Below are 17,103 nucleotides of genomic sequence, written 5' to 3' on the forward strand. Positions count from 1 at the left end.
GAGAGAGAGAGAGAGAGAGAGAGAGAGAGAGAGAATCTCAAGCATGTTCCATGCTGTCAGCGCAGAGCCCAATGTGGGGCTCAACCCCATGAACTGTGAGATCATGGCCTGAGCCAAAATTACGAGTCAGACGCTTAACTGACTGAGCCACCCGGGTGCCCCAGAAAGTTTTGCATCTTAACGTTGGTGATGGTTCCAGGAATAGATACAACTGTGAAAACTCACTGAATTGCACACATTAAAGTAAGGATGCAGGCAAGTGTACACCAGGTATTACTCTATAATAAAGTTGGTAAGAAAAAAAATTAACTGGTTTCCAAAGAGTGTCAGGTCGCTTTACAAATCACACAAGAAACTGTCTCATTTTATACTTGTACCTAATGAAGTGCTTATTATGTATTAGCGCTTGAACCAGAAAAATTAGAACTCCGCTGGATCACCCCAATTTTTGACCAAATATGGACCTAAAAATTACTTTTGACTGTTGCTTTCTAAAAATTTTGTCTTACAGGATCATAGTTTTCTACCATTGAGGATCTTTCTACCATTGAGAATATTACGGATTTTTAAAGGCTTCCCAAAAGCAGAAGTCCACAATGGTTTGAGTAACGGCAACCTTCACACATGGGTGTGGCTTAAGATGATTAGTTTGAAGAACCGCATTCATTTGGGCACATACATTCCAGCGTGCGTGTGAAAATGATCAGTCTCCTTTAATAATCTCAGTTGATACGTTTATTCCACATTTTGAGGCTAAAACATGATACCAGGTATAGAATCTAGCTTTCTTCTATACTCCCCTCCCCCAACTTGACCTCTTCTTTCTCTTTGATGTAGATTTTGAACAAAGTCATTTTCTTCCTTAGATAAAATTTGGAGAGATCAAGGCCGGTAACTGATCAGAAGGGCATATTTATAAAAGTCAATCAGTGATAGTGCACGATTTAAAATGTAGCCTTTGAGTCTCACTCTGTTGAGCTTATCAACACAGTGATCACAAGGTGAGAAATTGCTGTGATCTGAAACTCAAACGGAATTTGACCCGAACTTTGCAAAAGGATTACAGTTTGTTCAGAGCTAGTTTTCATACACTGTGGCACTTCTGGATTTTTTTGAGTGAAAAAATGGTGATGTTAGTGTTTTATTTCAGGAACTACATTTTTTTTTAATTATTGGGGAACCCCATCTCAGTTTGGTCATCTAAAGAGTTTGACAATTTGGTGGTTTAGCCCCCTATGTTCTAAAGTGTTTGTCCATACTCATTCTTTACAAGCTTTTGCATCTGTCTCTTACTACACCCTCACCATCCAAGTACCTCAAAGCCTCTTGTTTGTCTTGTCTTCCAAGGGTCGGTTTTAAGGGTTGTATAAGACCGGAAAACTGTCAAGAAGGTTTCTAAATTGGAAGGCAGTTGGTGGTAATGAGTATTTTGGGGAATGAGTGCTTTGCGGGAAAGGCATAAAGTGGCCAAGCCCAGCTCAACTGTGGTTGGCCACCCTAGGGTAAAATAAAAGGTACACTGCCGCCTACTCGTTCAAGTGCCACCAAGGGTATGGCCTTGCTACGTGTGTGTGCGTGTGCTGAGGTGCAGCTCCTGGGAGGTTAGATTCCCTGAAACCTGCTCATAGATGACGTCAGAGGGCAAAATATACTGCAAATTGGTGAAAATGACCTTTACGCTGAAGGCCATTCTTAGCTACTTCTTCATTTGGTCTTTTTGGTTCTATCGAGTCATTTGGAGAGTTCTGAAAAAGCCTTTTCTTTTTGAGGGTCCAGAATGAGGGTAGTGTGTGTTACACTTATGGACTGAGGAAAGTTGATTGATTACAGCGGTCAAAGGTGGTGGGCTCTTCCCGTTCCTACAAAACTTGTCTTTTATTTGTGTAGTAACCGGAAGTTTCTACAAAGCTTTCCTAGCTTTTCACACCAGAGGAGAAAGCCAGCTTCTGGCATAAGGGCATTCCACTTAATTTTATATTAAAACATTATAATCCTTAATATGTACATGAGTCTCAAGTACCACAAACACTGATGGTAGATCTTTAAAAAATGAATGGCTACAACTCAGACCAAATAAACTAACAAGTATCAGGTACAAGTCCACTCAAGAGTAGGGATAAAACAAATACTGAGCTTAAACATGCCAGAGCACCTTAGCCTGCAGCCCGTATCATTCCAAGCAACTAATTCCTTTGTTTCATTTTCTAAGAGTAAAGCTCTCAAAACCACCTACCAGTATCTTCTTCTCTGGACCACCATGTAGCCTACAGATGGAAATCCTAAAACCACATACTAGCATATGAATAGTAATAGCTCAAGTATGCAATAAATCCAAAGTATGCAGGCTTAATTCACTAAAAATGTGTATTTTTATTTTTACAGGTATGTTCTTTTCTAACCTAAATGCTTTATTTTTCTTCAAACCAGAAACCTGAAATTCTGAGGGCTTTCAGTATTAACAATTGTGCTACAGGAGATACTGTCGTGGCAACTTATTTGAGAAATTCCTCACCATATCTCAGGAAGTTTCTTTCCATTGAAGTTACTTCTCCTCCTTCCTTAAAAATGATCAAATAATTACCCAAAAAGAGGAAGGGCCAAGGACAGAACAAACAAATGCTATTAAGTTTCATTGTGTGCATGTGTGTGTGTGTATGCGTGTGCGTGTGTATAACACAAATAAGGTTCTCACTGTTACAAACCTCTGCCTAAAAGCAATGCAAGCCAAAACCCACTTCTGTTGGATAAAATGTGATTTGGAGATACAGTAGAAATAGCACTTCTCTGTAGTAAAGTGTGCTCGCATTGAACTGTGGTACTCTGTTCCAGTGATTAGTTGTACACCAGCAAAGTGGATATATGGAACAATTATCTAGATAAAGTAAGCCAGAGAAACATTCTAAAATGCCCATAGATTTGAGGCAAAGCCACAGGAGTTAGAGGGAGCTGACAAGTAGATGTGAAGAAACTGTTTAAAGGATCTGAACGATCCCATCAATTTCCATTGGCTATGTCCATACAAACAATCTGTTTGTTAGCAGTTTTGAAAACTTGATTACCAAAATAATATGGTCAGTTTTTCTTATGTACTTTTAAACAGGGAAGAATGTCTGCCTAATAACTTCAGGTACTTTTTACCTGATGATTTATTTTTTTTTTTTAATTTTTTTTTTCTTCTTTTTTTCAATTTTTTTTTAATTTATTTTTGGGACAGAGAGACACAGAGCATGAACGGGGGAGGGGCAGAGAGAGAGGGAGACACAGAATTGGAAACAGGCTCCAGGCTCCGAGCTGTCAGCACAGAGCCCGACGCGGGGCTCGAACTCACAGACGCGAGATCGTGACCTGGCTGAAGTCGGCCGCTTAACCGACTGCGCCACCCAGGCGCCCCGTTTTACCTGATGATTTAATAAAGCAAGGTCTGGGCCACCTAAACTGTTCAGTCAAAATACCACTTGAGTCTCACTCACAAGGCAATAGGAATATCAAATGGCCACTGCTATTTTCTGGCTAAGGTGTCAACTCATGTCTCACTGAAATTCAATGAAATTTACAGGAGAGGTTTGCACTGCCCTAAGAACTGCGAAGTTCTTACTGAAAAAGTATTTGATTACTATTGAAGTCATTCACAAAAGGTAGAGGCCCTAGGTTTTTTTCTTTAAGTTCTTTAATCAAATTGCAGACAGATGTTTAGATGTTTTGGACTTAGCTTAAATAGCCTAAATTAGGCCAGAGAAGAGTGAAAATTGAATTTGAAGTCTTTCCTCTGTCTTTGTACTCCCCTGGACTTAAAGCTAAAATCTTTCCTCTGAATTTGTACTCCCCTGGACTTAAAGTTAGACGTGGTAGAGATACTTCAACAATGGTCATTTTCATTGCAAGATTTTTACCCTTGCTAACGATCAGGGACACTCTGATGTAATTATGATGGGAATCAACCAAATAAGTACAGGTGTCTAGAAGTGAGAAGAAGGCCAACTATAATGGAGATGAACCGTGGTATTAGGTATTTAGACAAGTAGTAAATGACTCTTATACCATGTATTATTATATTTGACCTTGGGGCACATTTTTAGCTTTACATTTAAAATATGTCAGCCTCGGGGCGCCGAGGTGGCTCAGTGGGTTAGGTGCCCAACTCTTTTTTTTTTTTTGGCTCACGTCGTGACCTCACAGTTCATGGGATCGAGCCCTGCATCAGGCTCTGTGCTGGTGATGTGGAGCCTGCTTGAGATTCTCTCTCCTCGTCTCTCTCTGTCCCCCCCCTCACTCTCTCTGTCTCTCTCTCTCAAAATAAATAAATAAACTTTAAAAAATATGTCACTCTGAAGTTTGTAGGCAAATGGACAAAAACATACATATAGCAGCTATTCCATTTTCACATCTCGTATGTATAATATATAATATATAATATATATGCTTAATAACAAATGTCTTGTTTCTGTGATTTAGAAGGTCTGGGTTTATTGACTGTCTCTGTGACCTTGAACAAGTCATTATTCTTTTCCGGACCTTTTTTTTTTCTATTTGTAAAACAAGAGGTTGCGATAGAGTAGGTTCTCTTTGAGGTTCTTTCTTAGCTCTAATTTTCTTTGTTTATAAATTGACTCTCACATCAGCTTAGACCTTCTCTAGGGTCAGATGACATATTTAAGCACTGTATTTGAAATGCCTTTGTTGATAGTAGCCGGTCCAGAGCGTCTACAGAGGTCCAGAGGTGAACACAGATCTCTTTTCCTTCTTTTCTGTGTTAAGAGTTCCTATTTTTCTGAGTTGGAGTTAATAAAAATGTTGATGTCACCAGGATGAATGTTACGGCAATTGCCCTTCAGCTTTAATAGCTGTCCTCAATCCCCATCATAACCAGGGCTCAAGGTAGCTAGTGAAGTTGTAAGCCAAGTCATAAAGACGATAACCCTAAGGAGATCTGGAAAGAAATGTACTGCCCATGAAATATGACACTGGTTTCTCTTAGTAGTACAGACTGGCTGCTATAATTTATACATATTCTCTCTTTAGAACCTAACCGAGAGAAGACTGTTTTGGAGCATGGCTGTATGGCTACCCTCGTTTTCTGACAAATCAATAGAGTAACTGCCAGAACAATTATACCTAGGTTATCCTAAGTACATGCATTTGTGAGAAAGAGATACCTTTTTCTTTTGATGAAGTAGGGCCATGTATTGGGATTGGGTGCTGTTAATATGAATTAGGGATGCAGCCCAGGTTCTATTTATTATTGAAAGTGAATCTGACAATTGCAAAAGTCGAATCTGTAAATTTAGGAACTTTCCTTCTGGAAAATAGCCTGTTATTGACGTTAAGGCCATTTATGATAGTCCCACTTGGTGAAGCAGGAGAGAAGTTGAATTTGAGTAAACAATCACTTGAGATATGATCAGAGAATTACTTGGGGACAGTCTGTTGCCATATGGGTCTTGATGCATCTCGTTCTCTTGATGGTTTTTCCTTGGATCTGAGCTTTATTCTTCAACACTTCCTCCTGTTCTCCCCCTCCTCACTTCTTGTTCATGTGAACCTCATGTTCATGTGAAATATTTTGACCATCAGTCACCAAAGCTAGGGCTGGAAATGGGAATCTGTTCAAATAACAGAAACTACACTGTCACAAGCTCTCTTGGAGGCATATAGGCATTATTTGAAAATGCTTCATTGTACTTACTTTTACCAGAAAGTACACACATGGTTTTAGATGGATTTCTGTTACTGTTGCAATTTACAGGAACAGAACATCCTAACCTTCTGAGTTTTCTGAGCTACGCACTGTTAATTTACTCTCTAGTACCCAGACCTAGGGCTGTTTGGATCATATGTTAGAGTGTAAGTTGGGTATAACTTTGTGCTAATGTTGGTTAAAAAAAAAATACACCCCCCCCCAAACCCACCGTTGGTCAGCAGATTATCTCTCAGGGGTTATTGGATCAACATGATAACCATATGTATTATGGACTTCATTTTTTAACCTTCATTTTTAACCTTTGGAATCTAATGAGGTACTCTCAAGCTGTGGCAAATAATTTGTATGTATAAATGCTGCTTTCTTTGCAGACAGTAGAATTCGGATCACGTTTATAGTTCCATGAATTCACTAAGGTCACGTTATATGTCTAACATAAGTTTACACATGCAATTTCACTGTCCCCCATGAATATTCAAACTGCAACCTGAATCAGGTTATCTAGACCCAATTGAATTGTGAATTGTTTTTTCACGAAGATGCTCTTTTCAGATTTGAACACCTTAACAAGAGGTTATCTTTCTGATTAAAAAACATTTTCAAACCCAGACTTTTACCTTAGAAATGCTTTCGATAGCAATGATTAAAACTATCCACAGTAGATAGGACCCTATGAATGTACCAGCTAATTATTTTTCTTGCCAACCTCTGAGATGTAGTGGCTACTGGTTAGAGTGCAGAAGTTTTTTAAAAACAGGACACATCCTAAATACTAATCTCGATACTGTCGCATTTTAAAATGCCGTAAGGAACGGAAACACACAAACACAAGAAAGGAATTCACTAACTTATTAGATATGACACATACTACGTGGTAAATATTAGGGCAACTAGCACATCTTTAAGAAACCAAAGAAGCCAACCGCCCCCACGATCAGGAGAAGTTGTCGTGTTTAAGTGTGTGTGCAGCCGAAGCGAGCACAGAAGTTGTCATGTTTAAAAACAAAAACAACAAGAAGGCCAGTTATACCTAGAAACCACAAGCTGACAATTCTTTGGAGTCTGTTCAGTCTCCCTTTGATGCTGTTCATTGGACCAGAATGGGCAGCGTGGAGCACTGAAGGGCGACGGAGACAGGCAGGTTGCTTTGCCTTATTTGATAGCTGGTGGGGACTGCTGAGCACCTCCCTCAGTCTCGTGGGGAAATGCGGTGAGACCCTGAGGAAGGTCAGGAATCTGAGCGGCAGCAACAGTAGCAAAGTGGCACCTGGAGCTTCAAGGAAGCAAGGGTAAGAAAAGCAAAGCCAAGGGGTTAAGCACCCACTGCACCTCTGCTGACCAGGGGCAAACACCCCTTCAGTTGGTTGTGAAATGGACTTAGTGTTAATAGGTATAAAAAGGCAAATAATAGCAGTAATGAGAATCATAATCACAAGAACGGAACATGGAAAATGTGGCTATAAAAGACAGTGAAAATAATAGGAGTTTCACTCCCCTTTCTGGGGGGGCGGTGGGGGAGGGGTGGGGGAGGGGTGGGGCTGGGGTGGCTCAGGGCAATGAGGGAGTCGTACGCCATGTCACCTTTGAGAGCAAGGAAATTGCAAAGTTTCTCTTGAGTTCCAGAACAGGTGGTAGGGGTCTGACTTAGAGCCGAGTTGTAACTTGTTCTTCCTGTCCGTCACCCCATTTGTGCATGAGCAGGTCGCAAGCCTCTCCCCAAGTTTCAAAGACGTCCTCTGAGGAGTCTAAAAGTTTAGAATTCGAGGAACAGATGCTGGATGCACAGTGGAGAGAGCTGGAACAGGCTAGAGGGCATTCACGGCTCTGAGCAGCGCCCTGGGCTTCCCCTAATTCTACCTCACTGAGGTTAATTTCACTTTGAGAGCAGGCCTCTGCTTTCCCGGTCTCCATCTGAGAATATCTGATGTCCTGCCACATATAGTGCTGCTGAGCGATGCCATCCGAAATGGTGTACATTGGCTCTGAACTGGGTTCAGACATATGACCGTTAAACTTGGAGAATAGGAGACCGAGTTTCTTGAGAGAAGGACCCATGAAGGAGCGTTTGCTTGATGACTCGGCTTTTGACTTCCCTTGGGCACCGCCGGCTCTTGGCATGGTTCTGATGAGAGGTGGCCCGTGGCAGGCCTTTTTCTTGCAGCCTAAATTGAAAGAGACACTCTTGGATTTGGCCCGAGCCCCACCACTGCCATCATTGGTATCATCCCTCTGGGACAGTTCGGTGCTGCTTGCGGAAAAGCTTCTCCTTGAGTGTTTCCTATTTCCTAAGAGGTCGAGTACTTCATATCGAAAGCTGGAGATGTCCTGCTTTAATTCCTGGGGCAAGAGAGAAGATACGTTATGTTAAGAAGCGTGGCCTTTTGTTCAAGATAGGCTCACTGGGTGTCCTTCGGAACGTTCCAGGCTTTGCCTAGTGGCAAATCACAAAGTACACAAACTACCGGCAAAATCTCACATTATTCCAGTACAAGAAAAATATATTAATAATTCTGCGGGCAGGGGTGGCCATTGGCAACATCGTGCAATTAGTAACGCTGATTTCAGATGGTCCTTATCAAGAGGACAGCAGCAGACCTGTCCCTATTACAACGTTAACTAGTGATTAAGGTATTCAATTAGGGCACTAGCTCTCATAGGTGTATCTGCATATAGAAAGACTGCGGCAGAGGAAAAAGCTTTTAGGACCCCACGGAATAAAACTAGGGAAGTGGAACATGTCAGGTTAGAGACTGCTGTTTGAGGACAGGGGTTCCTGTCTACACAGGTCCCCAGGAAATTCTTCTATCTCTGACTGCTTAGATGCTAGATTGCTCCTTTAGTGTTTGTTTATTTTTGAGAGAGCGCACGCAAGCGCAGGAGGGGCAGCGAGGACGGGGGGATAGAGGGTCCCAAGTGGGCCCCGGGCTCCGTGCTGACAATGAGCAGCCTGATGCGGGTCTCGAACCCAGAACCGTGAGATCATGACCTGAGCCGAAATCGGACGCTTAACCGACTGAGCCACGCAGGCGCCCCTAGAGTTTTCCTTTAAAGACCACCTTCTCAAAGCTTAAGTGGGAACATTTCGCTCTCCTGCTGTCCACCTGCGTAGACATACCGTCTCTTGCCTCTGGGCCTTTGCCTGTGCTGGTCTGTCTGCCTACGACACTCTCCTCCGCAACTCTCCTTTATCTGGCTCCTCAGCTTAAACACGGCTTCTTCTGAAAAGCTGCTCTGACATCCCAAATCCCACTTGAGTGTCTCTCCTCTCTGTCTCCACAGCGCCCTGTGTCGATCCTGTCAGAAGATCCAGTCATTTGTCACCTTCGATCATTAGTGCGTGCCACACCACAAGAGTGGGGGCTGGTTAGGTCTTGCTCATCACTGTACCCCAGCACCCAGGGGAGTGCTTGGCACGTAGCAGGCCCTCAAGAGATGACTTCCATCTGTGGGTTAGGATAATGGCCTTTTTATGTTCCTTAGAAAATATACCTGTGTTTTAGAACTGAAGTTTTAGTTTTAGACTGAAGGTAGGGCTCTTCAGTCACTTGCCATGTTGAGAGTCTGGGTCGTGGGGGGCTGTCCTGGGCGTTGTAGGATGTTTAGTAGCAATCTCGGTCTCCACCCACTAGATGCCACTGGCACACAACGTCTGGTGTGACCACCAAAATTGCCTCCAGACATCGCCAAATGTGCCCTAAAGAACAAAATTGCCTCTGACTGAGAACCACTGCTTTGGGCTCATGCCAGTATTAGGAGAGTTTTAATGTGTAATGATAGGGTTTGTTAAATCTTAGATGGAAGGGGTGCCTGGGTGGCTCAGTTGTTTAAGCGTCCGACTTCGGCTCAGGTCATGATCTCGAGGTTCGCGGGTTGGAGTCCTGTGTCGGGCTCTGTGCTGACAGCTCGGAGCCTGGAGCCTGCTTCAGAATCTGTCTTTCTCTGCTCCTCCACTGCTTGCGCTCTCTCTCTCTCTCTCTAAGATAAATAAACATTAGAAAAATGAAAAGAAAGATTTAATAATGGATTGGTTGGTCTTCATCTTGTATCTTTAAAGAAGGCCTTTATATTTCCTTTTGCTATCTTGCCCCTCTCGATACGTCCTTGCCATATCATTCAATTTCAATTCCCACACCGTGAGACACCCAGAATATTAAAAGAATAAGGCAAATGTCTTTCGTTCATAAAGCTGATTGTGGCAAGAGACATTGGCGAAATCTCTCCACTTTCTGGGGGACAGACCACTCGGAGAGAAAGGAAAAATTCTAGCTGGTGTTGGTGGGTTATGGGAGGTTGAAATTATCACCAGAAACCTCAAACTTGGTGAAGATCAAAAGATGCTTAAGAAATGTGAAATGAGAAATTCAACCACTTTGTGATTAAATCACCTTAAAATTTTCTTCTGTCAGTCCCTCGTTCGTTTTGGAATTTCTTATCATAGCGGCCACGTATCTTTTGACTAAATTCCTGATAACTTCCTGGAAATTAACAACAACAACAACAACAACAAAAAAAACACACATAAAGAAGCATTCAGTTTTCTTCTCAGGCTCTCAGTAAAATAAGAAACACATCCAAGAAATAAAATATGCTTAGACTGTCTTTGCAATAGCACATTCTCCCAGGATCCAGTCATTTTCTACACGTGTCCAAATTTGGTGGCAGAGTGGGCTCATAAGAGCAGCTTTACCCGAAGGGAAAAATTTCTGCCCACACACAAAGCAAACACAGATTCCCATCTATACAATGATGAGAATGGAATAATCCTTGAAGGGACATGGTCAATACCCTTCCTCCTTCAAGCTGAATGAAACTTTAACCCTCCCAGTAAGATGAGAGTTCTTCCTTTTAGAAAATTGAGAGTCATTCTTCGGTGTCACAAAGTCTACTGATCTCAATGTCCACTAATTACATAATCCAGATATTCATTTAGTTATTTAGTAGGCTCCACGCCCAACGTGGGGCTCGAACTCACCACCCTGAGATTAAGAGTCATGTGCTCTACAGACTGAGCCGGCCAGCCGCCCCAGTCCAGATATTTTTCTTAAATATCACCTGTCCTTCACAGGGATGGTCTCTTTTCACTTAGCCTCCTGGGGATGTGCTCCGCTTTGTATTACTAGTGGTGATGAGACGTGGCAGGCATTGTGCCAGGCAGGCCACATGTACACACAGGCACGCATGCACACGCACACTTCATCGTACATACATGCTCACCACTCAATTCCCACGACAATACTGTGACTTAAATGTCCCCCCCCCCATTTCACAGATGCAGAAACTGAGGCTCGCTGAGGTTAAGTGCCTTGTCCAAGGTCACACAACTGACCAAGAACTATTGTGCTTAGTCCCCGGGACGAGCTTTACCTGGTAATGTTGATTCTGTATCAGGCTGTCAGCATGGCGTTCCTGTAATTGAAAATGGACAGAGAGCTTAGATCAGTGGTCTCCCAGCAACCCATCCACTCGAATATATTTCTAAATATTAGGGCTGGAGAATAACGGAGGAGCTCCTGCCTGACAAGCCCCCAAGCATCGGGGGGTTGAAGTGATTTTTTGATGTTTAATATACGGACTGTCACCAAGGGTGTTGGGGGTGGGGGGAGATAAAAAACAGTTCTGTTTAAAAAAAACCAAAACATAATTTTTAAAAGCCTTACTGTGAAGCTTCTCAAGTTGTGCCTCCTCCGTCTCCCATCAGGGTCTCTTTTGGGGCAGAAGGTGTTGTTGAACCAGTTACCAAGGTAGAGAAATGACTTGGGACTGGGGATGATATTGAAAGGAGGTGGCAAGGTGCCGCCTTCATCAAAGTAACTCATCCAAAGCTTTGTCCTTGCAAATTTCCACTCAATATCGGCATGATCCTATGAAAGAGAGAATTCAAGAGTTTGGGATGGGGCACTGCAGAATGCACACATGACTCATTCTAAAAGTTTTACTTGCTTCAATAGAGGGCAATTTGTCAGTAGGTATAAAAACTCAAATTACACATACCCTAGGACCTGGTAATCCTACTTTTAGAGATTTAACTTATCATTATACTTGCAAAAAGATGTATGCGCCGGGTCGTTCCTTGTAGCGCTGTAGCTTATCTTAGCAAACTAACTGGCAACAGCCTAAATATCCAACAGCGGGAGGGTGCCTGTGGCTCAGTTGGTTGAGCGACCGACTCTTGGTTTCAGCTCAAGTCATGATCTCACAGTTCGTGAGTTTGTGCCCTGCATTGGGCTCCATGCTGACAGTGCAGAGCCTGCTTGGGATTTTTTCTCTCCTTATCTGCCCCTGCCCTGCTCATTCTCTGTCTCTCTGTCTCTCTGTCTCTCTCTCTCCCTCCCTTCCTCCCTCCCTCTCTCTCTCTCTCAAAATAAATAAACTTTAGGAGCACCTGGGTGGCTAAGTCTTGAGCATCCAACTCTTGATTTCAGCTCAGGTCATGATCTCACAGTTTGGTTCATGGGATCAAGCCCTGCATCAGGCTCTGTGCTGACACCATGGAGCCTGCTTGGGATTCTTTCTCTCCCTCTCTCTCTGCCCCTCCCCTGCTCTCACTCTCTCTCTCTCTTAAAAAAAATAAACTTAAAAAAAACCCAAAATACCAGATAGATGCAATCATACGGTAGATAATCTTTTGAGACTGGCTTTGAGCTTCATCTGTGTTCCATTTTAGTGCTGAGTGGTTTTCCATTATATGGATGTACCACGGTTTCTTCATTCGCTTCTTGAAGAACATTTGGTTGTTTTCAGTGTTAGCAATTATGAATAAAGCTGCTTGGAACATTCACGCACAGGTTATTGCTGAACATAAGTTTAACCTCTCTTGCTTGACAAGCTAGGGTGGTATTGCCGAGTCACGTGGTAAGTGTGCATTTAACTTTATTTTCTTTTAGGTTTTTAAATGTTTTTATTTATTTTTGAGACAGAGAGAGACAGCGTATGAGCAAGGGAGGGGCAGAGAGAGAGGGAGACACAGAATCCGAAGCAGGCTCCAGGCTCTGAGCTGTCAGCACAGAGCCTGACGTGGGGCTCAAAATCATGAACCGTGAGATCATGACTTGAGCCGAAGTCGGACGCTCAACCGACTGAGCCACCCAGGCGCCCCAAGTGTGCATTTAACTTTATAATCAACTGCCAAACTGTCTTCCTGAGTGGCTGTGCCACTTTTCACTCCCACCACTTGCTCCGTGACTTCCTTAGCACTTGTCAGGTGTTTATTCTCTTTATCAAGTTTCTGTTTTAACTCCAGTTCGTGAACATACAGTGTTATATTAGTTTCAGGTGTACAATATAGTGATTCAACACTTCCAAATGTCACCCTGTGCTCATCCTGACAAACCACGTGTCAGGTTTTGAAAGTTGCTCCATTCTAACAGATAAGTAGTTGGATCCCATTATGGTTTTAAGACTCACTTCCCAAATAGCGAATGATGTCAAGCATCTTTTCATATGCTTATTTGATATTTATATACCATCTGTGGTGAAGCGTCTGTGCAGACCCTTTGTCCATTTGTATTGCATTTTTTTCTTACAGGTGAATTTTGATAGTTTTTTTTATACATAGGCATCCCTTGGAGATGTTGTGGTTTTGGTCCCAGACCATCACAATAAAGCTAATACTGCACTAAAGTGAGTCAAATGAATTTTTTGGATTGGTAGTGCATATAAAAGTTATGTTTACACTACACTGTCACCTTAAAAAATTTTTTTTAGTGTTTATTTATTTTTGAGAGAGAGACAAAGCATGGGCGGGGGAGAGGCAGAGAGAGAGGGAGACACAGAATCCGAAGCAGGCTCCAGGCTCTAAGCTGTCAGCACAGAGCCCAGTGCGGGGGGTGAACCCACAAACCACGAGATCATGACCTGAGCTGAAGTTGTATGCTTAATCGACTGAGCCACCCAGGCACCCCTATACTGTCATCTTTTAAGTGTGCAATAGTATTATGTTCAAAAAACAATGTACATAATTTAGTTAGAAAGTACTTTATTGCTAAAAAATGGTAACCATCGGGGTACCTGGGTGGCTCAGTCAGCTGAGCCTCCGACTCTTGGTTTCGGCTGAGGTCTGATCTCGCAGTTCTGATCTTCACCCTGTTATCATGGAGACTGCTTGGGATTCTCTCTGTCTCCCTCTCTCTCTCTCTCTCTCTCTCTCTATCTGCCCCTCCCCCGCTTATGTGTGTTCTCTCTCTCTCTCAAAAAAATGAGATCACTGATCACAGATCACCATAACAAATATAATAACAATGACTATGTTTGAAATATTGCAAGAATTACCAAAATGTGAGACAGAGACAAAAAGTGAGCAAATGCTGTTGGAAAAGTGGCGCCGATGGACTTGCTCGATGCAGGGTTGCCATAAGCCTTATATTTGTAAAAAGCAGTATCTTCGAAGCACAATAAAACAAGGTATGCCTGTATTCTTGGATACAAGCTCTTTGTCAGGAATGTGACTTGCAAATGTTTTCTCCCAGTCTGCATGTTTTCATAGTGCTTTCTTACTGGTGTTTTCATAGAGCAAACTGTATTACTTTCAATGAAATGAAATTTATCACTGTTGGACTGAGGATCTTAGTCCCTTGCTAGCTATTGGCTGAAGACCTTTCTCAGCTCCTTGCCATACGGGCTTCTAAGACAGCTCATAACATTGGGTGGGGCGCCTGGGTGGCTTAGTTGGTTAAGCGGTCAACTTCACCTCAGGTCATCTCACAGTCTGTGAGTTCGAGCCCCGCACCAGGCTCTGGGCTGACAAGCTGTCAGCCCAGAGCCTGGAGCCTGCTTCAGATTCTGTGTCTCCCTCTCTGTTCCTCCCTTCTCACATTCTCTCTCTGTCTCAAAAATAAATAAAAACATTTAAAAAATGTTAAAAAAAAAAAGACAGCTCATAACATTGGGGCGCCTGGGTGGCTCAGTCGGTTAAGCATCCGACTTCGGCTCAGGTCATGATCTCACAGCTTGTGAGTTCGAGCCCCTCGTCGGGCTCTGTGCTGACAGCTGGGAGCCTGGAGCCTCCTTTGGATTCTGTGTCTCCCTCTCTGCCCCTCCCCGCTCATGCGCGCGCGCGTGCACTCTCTCTCTCTCTCTCTTTCTCTCTCTCTGTCTCGAGAATAAGTAAACATTAAAACAATTAAAAAAAAAAGCTCATAACATGGCAGCAGGCTTCACTCAGAGGGAGTCAATGAGAAAAACCAAGATCTTCATGTAACCTAATCTCTGAAGTGACATCACTTTTGTCATATTCTGTTTGTTAGAATTGAGTCCCTACGTCTAGCCTATGCTCAAGGAGAACAGATTGTATAAGGGGTCAAATTCCAGGAAGTGGGGATCAGTGGAGGGCCATTGTAGAGGCTTCTTACCACAGTATTACTTCCCAGAAATGGAGAAACTGAATGGCGGTAATCTTGAGTAACAAATCTTTTTCTAAGTAATACAGTTTACAGATCTTTGTTTTATGTAAAATATAAGGGGAACCTAATCAAGTTGTCAGATGATAGATTGTTAAAATATTATTTTTCAAAAAATGATTATATGATCTTTTGGCATGTAACTGAGAGTTCAAGAAAATTGAATGACAATGGCATAATAAAACTGTCCATTCACATATACTTATTGATATGAAAAGGTTTCTTAGCACTTACTGTCATAAAAATATAAAAACATAGTTGAAGCTGAATTTTGTTCCTAAATATTATGTAATATTCTATGGATATACTAACTAGTTGGATGAAAAACCCTAACCACATATTTAAAAAATGCATTTCCAATAAAAATGTATGTTTATGTCTTAAAGTTATTTACCAAAATTTGTATTGTATTTGTGTTCCTTGAACTGTTTTGGACTGCTAATCATTGAATCATAACTAAACTCAAAAGAAATGTTTTAGGGGTGCCTGGGTGGCTCAGTCAGTTAAGCATCCAACTCTTGGTTTCAGCTCAGGTCATGATCTCACAGTTTGTGAGTTTGAGCCCTGCATTGGGCTCTGCATTGATAGCACGGAGCCCACTTGGGACTCTCCGTCTCCCTCTCTCTCTCTCTGCCCCTCTCCCGCTTGCTATCTCTTTCAAAAAAAAAAAAAAAACTTAAAAAAAAAGAAATGTTTTAACATTTATTACCTTCTGGCTGCAGGAAATAAAACATTAAAATTTAATTTATATTTTTGTTCTGAAGAAATATTGTCATGATCAATAGTCATAAAATACTTAAAACAAAAATTTTATGACATTAGGATAAAATCCTGTGGGGATGTGAATGGAAAGAAGAATTCAAAGAGAAAGGGAATGATGTAAACTTTCTTCCCTTAAAGATTATAGCCGTTTAATTTTTAAATACATGCCTATGAGTAGCAAATCACTGTGGCATTCAGATTCCATTGGATAAATTTAAATGAGTGACTAGATAGTTTTATTTTATTTTATTTTGTTTTGTTTTATTTGAGTAGGCTTTATGCGCAGTGTGGAGCCCAACTCGGGGTCCAAGCTCACAACCCTGAGATCAAGCCCCTGAGATCAAAACCTGATCTGAGATCAAGATTTGCATACCTAACCAACTGACTGAACCACCCAGTTCCCCCAGGATAATTTTATTTTAAATATCTATATTTATCATATTCCTGAAATTATATCATTTGCAATTGTTTAAACTTATGATGACATTTCTAGATGTCAACCCCCAAAATATAAAAGGATACATAGATTTTTTTCCCTTCAAACTCATTAGAAAGTATGCTGGACAAACCCTTGAAAGCCCTTGATGAGAGCTTCAATACGTAAATTGCACACACACATGCACGCACACACACACACACACACACACACACACAATTATCGCTATATTAACTATCATGGCCCTGGAATCCTGCACTGCAAGATAATGGTGCTGTAGGCAAGCTGGCATGCAGAGGAAGAAGGGGGTAAGGGCAGCATGAAATCGTGAGGGGTAGCCTGCCATTGTGGAAAGAGCAGAGGTTTTGGAGTTCGGCAGACCAGGGTTTAAAATACTGTTCTGCTATTAGTTGTGTGACTTCAGACCCGTCAATCCCAATCTCTGATGGTTTTCTCAAATGTTGAACTCGAGGAAAATATCTACCAACCTGAATTGCTGTGGAATTTCAGAAATAAAGGGGTGCCTGGGTGGCTCAGTCGGTTAAGTGTCCAACTTTGGCTCAGGTCATGATCTCACGGTTTGTGAATTCGAGCCCCACAGTGGGCTCTGTGCTGACAGCTCAGAGCCTGGAGCCTGTTTCAGATTCTGTGTCGCCTTCTCTCTCTCTGCCCCTGCCCCGCTCACACTCTGTCTCCTCTCAAAAATACATAAACAACAACAAAAAGAGAAATCAATGTAAAATGCCAAGACCTGCCATGTAGTAAGACCTATATAATTGTTGGTTCTTTCCACTACATTTCTGAGCCAACAA

General features: G+C 42.2%; 1 protein-coding gene and 1 long non-coding RNA gene across 2 annotated transcripts in view; both read right to left on the minus strand.

Moving 5' to 3' along the window:
* LOC131502189 (uncharacterized) lies at window positions 1-4,260 on the minus strand. Its single transcript, XR_009256968.1, has 2 exons — window positions 3,399-4,260; window positions 1-3,138 (listed from the first exon to the last, which is right to left on the minus strand). It is a non-coding gene; the product is annotated as an uncharacterized LOC131502189 (long non-coding RNA).
* A 1,816-nt stretch (window positions 4,261-6,076) lies between these two features.
* TRPC5 (transient receptor potential cation channel subfamily C member 5) overlaps window positions 6,077-17,103 on the minus strand; it is a 269,192-nt gene continuing 258,165 nt past the window's right edge. Inside the window, exons 9-12 of the mRNA XM_058712790.1 lie at window positions 11,356-11,559; window positions 11,063-11,104; window positions 10,084-10,173; window positions 6,077-8,035 (exon numbers count right to left, since the gene is read on the minus strand). Of these exons, the coding sequence (XP_058568773.1) occupies window positions 7,343-8,035; window positions 10,084-10,173; window positions 11,063-11,104; window positions 11,356-11,559 (1,029 nt within the window). The 3' untranslated portion in view covers window positions 6,077-7,342. The remainder of the gene's footprint in view (window positions 8,036-10,083; window positions 10,174-11,062; window positions 11,105-11,355; window positions 11,560-17,103) is intronic.

This window comes from Neofelis nebulosa, chromosome X (genome assembly GCF_028018385.1).
Source record: "Neofelis nebulosa isolate mNeoNeb1 chromosome X, mNeoNeb1.pri, whole genome shotgun sequence".
In the NCBI taxonomy this organism is placed as follows: Eukaryota; Metazoa; Chordata; class Mammalia; order Carnivora; family Felidae; genus Neofelis; species Neofelis nebulosa.